The sequence below is a fragment of the Cynara cardunculus genome (assembly GCF_001531365.2).
Source record: "Cynara cardunculus var. scolymus isolate 2C chromosome LG 16, CcrdV1, whole genome shotgun sequence".
In the NCBI taxonomy this organism is placed as follows: domain Eukaryota; kingdom Viridiplantae; phylum Streptophyta; class Magnoliopsida; order Asterales; family Asteraceae; genus Cynara; species Cynara cardunculus.
Window position 1 is genome coordinate 21,165,046 of NC_037543.1, and position 4,444 is coordinate 21,169,489.

General features: G+C 33.6%; 1 protein-coding gene across 1 annotated transcript in view; it reads left to right on the forward strand.

Annotated features, from left to right (window-relative positions):
- The window catches only part of LOC112529111 (TMV resistance protein N-like), a 14,929-nt gene extending 11,962 nt beyond the window's left edge, over positions 1-2,967 (forward strand). The window contains exons 6-9 of the mRNA XM_025140185.1: positions 22-500; positions 614-844; positions 1,296-2,243; positions 2,331-2,967. Coding sequence (XP_024995953.1) covers positions 22-500; positions 614-844; positions 1,296-2,243; positions 2,331-2,864 — 2,192 coding nt within the window. The 3' untranslated portion in view covers positions 2,865-2,967. The remainder of the gene's footprint in view (positions 1-21; positions 501-613; positions 845-1,295; positions 2,244-2,330) is intronic.
- The last annotated feature ends 1,477 nt before the right edge of the window (positions 2,968-4,444 follow it).

Below are 4,444 nucleotides of genomic sequence, written 5' to 3' on the forward strand. Positions count from 1 at the left end.
TTCGGCATGGTAACCATATAGAAGATTATGATAGTCTTTCGAATGAGGTCGTTTCTTATGCTCATGGGCTCCCGTTAGCACTTAAGGTTTTGGGTTCACTTCTTTGTGACAAAAACAAGAGTGAGTGGGTGAGCGCTTTAGCCAGACTAAAAGATATCCCWGAAGATGACATATTGGAAACGCTAAAAATTAGCTACGATGGACTTAAAGCCGAGGAGAAAGAGTTGTTCCTAGATATTGCATGTTTTTTTAGGGGAAACACGTGCTTTCATGAGCGATGGGTGATACTCGAAGCTTGTGGTTTTCACCCTCAAATAGGGGTAAGGGTGCTGAAACAAAAGGCTCTCATAACTGTGACAAAAGAAGGATGGTTTGATATGCATGATCTGATACAAGAAATGGGACACTACATCGTTCGAGGAAAAAACCCCCGAAATCCAGAAAAACACAGCAGGGTTTGGAAGTGGGAGGATGTTTTAACAATATGTGCTACACCGACTGTAATGTTTAAGCTAGCCTCCTATATAAGTTATATATGCTATGAATGATATACGTATACCCATAAAGATATACCCTAAATCAACCCTAACAACATTTTGTTTCTCTATTACAGAAAAATGACCGGATTGAAGCAATAAGAACTGAGTTTGTGTGGGAGCAAAGGGAGRAAGAGAAGGCAGCTTTTCGTAATTTTTCTTGTGTTGTTGCAAACATGAAGGAACTTCGGTGGATTTCTTGCTATGCATATCCAGCAACTTCATTGCCAGGAAATTTTCAATCAACGAACMTATTTTATCTAGGGTTGGAACAGAGCTCGCTAAAGCAACTTTGGGAGGGTTATAARGTAATTCTTATTGTTTATCTAATTAAGCAAAGTGGATGATAAATTATAAATATAACTAATTTACATAATATAGTCTATTTACTTTATATAAGCTTTTAATCACTAAGCAATGATATTTGTGTTCAATTTTAAATCTAATTTAGTTTTAAGTTTCCTAAAAGAACTAAATGTTATTCATAATTATAAATGCTCTTAAGAATTATAAAGTAGTGACTAAAGCATTCCGTTGTAATAATAAGTGATTTTATTGTGTTAGTTTATATATCAAACCGATTGTGTATTTTTAATTGGTGGTTTTTTCCGAACATTTTGCAAAAATTGGAAGTGTATCCTATAATTAATTTTTTGTATTAGTTACTTTCTATCTTTGTGTATCCTAAGCTTCTCAACACTCTATGCTACTAAAAAAGTATTTTGCCATCGTTGACTTGTGTGTCATTGTATACAACAGCATTTGCCAAATTTGAAAGTGCTCAACCTCAGTCGTTCCAAACAACTTATCACGACACCAGATTTTGACGGACTTCCATGTCTTGAAAGAATAAAACTCGAACATTGTTTCAATTTAACAGATGTTCATCCATCAATTGGATATCATGAAAGGCTTATTTACGTGAATATGAAATTTTGTACCAACCTTAAAAAGTTTCCCCCCATCAGAGGGATGAAAAAGTTGGAGACTCTTATTCTCTCTTGGTGCCCTCAACTTTGCATGTTCCCGGAGATCCAAATGAACATGGATAACTTGATAGAGCTTTCTTTGATGAGAACTGGAATAAAAGTTGTACGCTCGTCATTYGGAAAGTATTGTACCAACCTTCTTTCTCTTGATTTGGGACATTGCAGAAGTCTAGAGAGTATTGAAGGCAACTTCTATCACTTAAAACATTTGAAAAAGTTTTCTATCGCTAGATGTAAAGAGCTTAAGATACCAGCAGAGGGCCTCTTTGCTGTAACTTGTTGTTTAGAGGTGCTTAATTTATTTGGTACATCCTTCAAGAATCTTCACCCAGGCATCGTAAGCATGAAGTTTCTTGGGTTTCCASCTTCCTTAAGAAGGTTGCGTCTTGGCTTGTGCGATTGGATAAATGGAGACATCTCATCTATTCTTTGCGAGTTATCCAACATACAAGTATTATATCTACAACAAAATGATTTTTCACGATTGCGTTGCAGCCTTTTGCAACTTTGTAGTCTCAAGGTYCTCAACMTGTCATGTTGYTGTGACCTTGTAGAATTACCAGATCTCCCATCAAGCATAGCTGTTCTCGAAGCATATAGGTGCAAAAATCTTAAACTTGTAGATCTTCCAACAGATCTTAAATGGTTGTGGAGAATCACACTTCCAATGAATTGTATATTGGGTGATGTGGAGAGAAAAGTACAATCCATGTTTCAGGTATGACTCTGTATGTCTTGTTGTTGAATTTCAGTATTAATTAATTTGTATATGTAGACTAAAACAAAATAATATTCATCATGATAGGGAAGTTCCGTTTATGATAACTCCATCAGTCTCTCTTTCCATGGTGATAACATTCAATTAGAAGACTTTGCAAGGAGAAGATTGATGTTAGAGCTTCCAAGGAACTGGTACAACGAATTCAGTGGATTCTTAATATGCGTTAACATGATGTGTGACGACCTGAGTCATGTAATTACTWTCGAGGACGTAATGGATAGGGAAAATGAAGATTTTTTGGAGGTGTTTGATGGAACTCCCGAGGAGATATGGGTTGAGGAATACAGGTGCTATATATATATATCCTTCGGTTCATTGAGGCATACCTCATGGTGGAAGTCAACACACACTACCATTTCATTTTCCATACAAAGAGGTAGTTACGTAAAAGTCGAACTTGTTCCTAGAAGTAAAGGTGATCCAATAAAAAGAGTCAAACATACAACAAATTCCTCAGCGTTTTGGGACACAGAACCTATTAAGATCATACATGATTCAAAATCTTGTATCAAGATTACCTGGCGTCCTGATGATATGCCGGACTTGTTCCACGATTAGAATGTCTGATATTTTTTTTCACTGTTCGTTCCATTTTGATAAAAAAAAAAAAAGAAGAAGATATTCCTCTTTTTGCTTTGATTAATAATGAAAATCTCTAACCTTGCTGGAAGGGTAGGCATCTTTGCCAAACATTGTTAAATCATACCATTTCTTCCCTTTCTCCTTAATTTTTTCTCTAAATCCCACTTGATTTCTTAACAAATGCTGCTTCATTTTAACATTCATTTAGAAAATAAAACCATGTTTCTGCATTTAGATTAAAACAACAAATAACATTTCACATATTCATCAACAATAAAATAAATTTTTATTATATTCCAACTAACCGAGATTAAATGTATATGAAATAGAAATAATATTTTATTAAATGTATGGAATATTTTAATCATATAATCAATATTTTGATGTCCAAAATTTAGAAGCAGTTAGAGTTGAATATAATATTTTTTTTAAGATTTTGAAAATTTTGATCCTTCGTTTTAATGAAAATTAAAAAAAAATAAAAATCTGTTAGTGATACTTTTAGGGTTGTTTAGCAGTTGCTAAATGATTTTGTGCAAGATGATTAAGTGGTTCGAATGATTAATATGTTCTTATGATATAATGGAAAATAAAATATAATTGTTCGGTAATTGTTCAACATGAAATCATGGCATTGAATGGTTCAGGAGGTCCAAGATACAAAATCATTCAGAGAGTTTTGAAACCATCAAGAGACGGACATCTATTTTTACCAAACAAGATTCACTTCTTAGCTATTCAGAGAACCGAACTATAAAGAGTCTTATCTGAATGCGTTACAATAGGTTTATATGATGTTTTTAAAGTGTCTTATTAGCTAATTGAACACTTTTGAGAAGTGTATTGTAAACCACCTTTTTATAGGACACTTATGTTTATAGGAAAAAGTGTCGTATAAAATAGTAAAATATGACACTTTATTTTAAAAGTGTTCTAATTTTTTTGTTAAAACATCTAAAAATGTCTCATAAACCTATTGTAACACTATTAGATGGACGTTTTTTGTTAAACCTATTGTAACACTATTAGATGGACGTTTTTTGTTTTGGTCCTATAAATTTAACTCCTATAAAGTATTTTTTTAGGATGCTTTTATATTTTAGGCGTCCTATAAAATCAATTTTGTTGTAGTGTGCACGAACACTTTTAATTCAAGCTAATTAGTGATCCTTTCTGTAGTTTCATAGAAAATTGGATGAATCAAACCTAAGCATGTGTTTTAAGGACACTTATCGAGGGATATGCCGGTTGTGGGTTGTATGAGAACATAAAACATGTAAACTTGCATTTACAATATCTTCTATAATGAAGCTCTACATTCACTTTTCACGTTCTGGAGCACTCTTCTAGTATTGGCACTCTTCTATAAAAAAGTCGAATAGGCCCCTATATATATATATATATATAAACTTGGGATCATGTGAGACCAGCCTGTTTTTGTGAGACCCGTGAGACCAACATTTTACACTTGAAACTTCACAGCTTAATGCTGTGAAGGTGACTTTCTAAAACCTTCACAGTGTTTTTGCTGTGAAGGTTCGACTTTTTTTAAACCT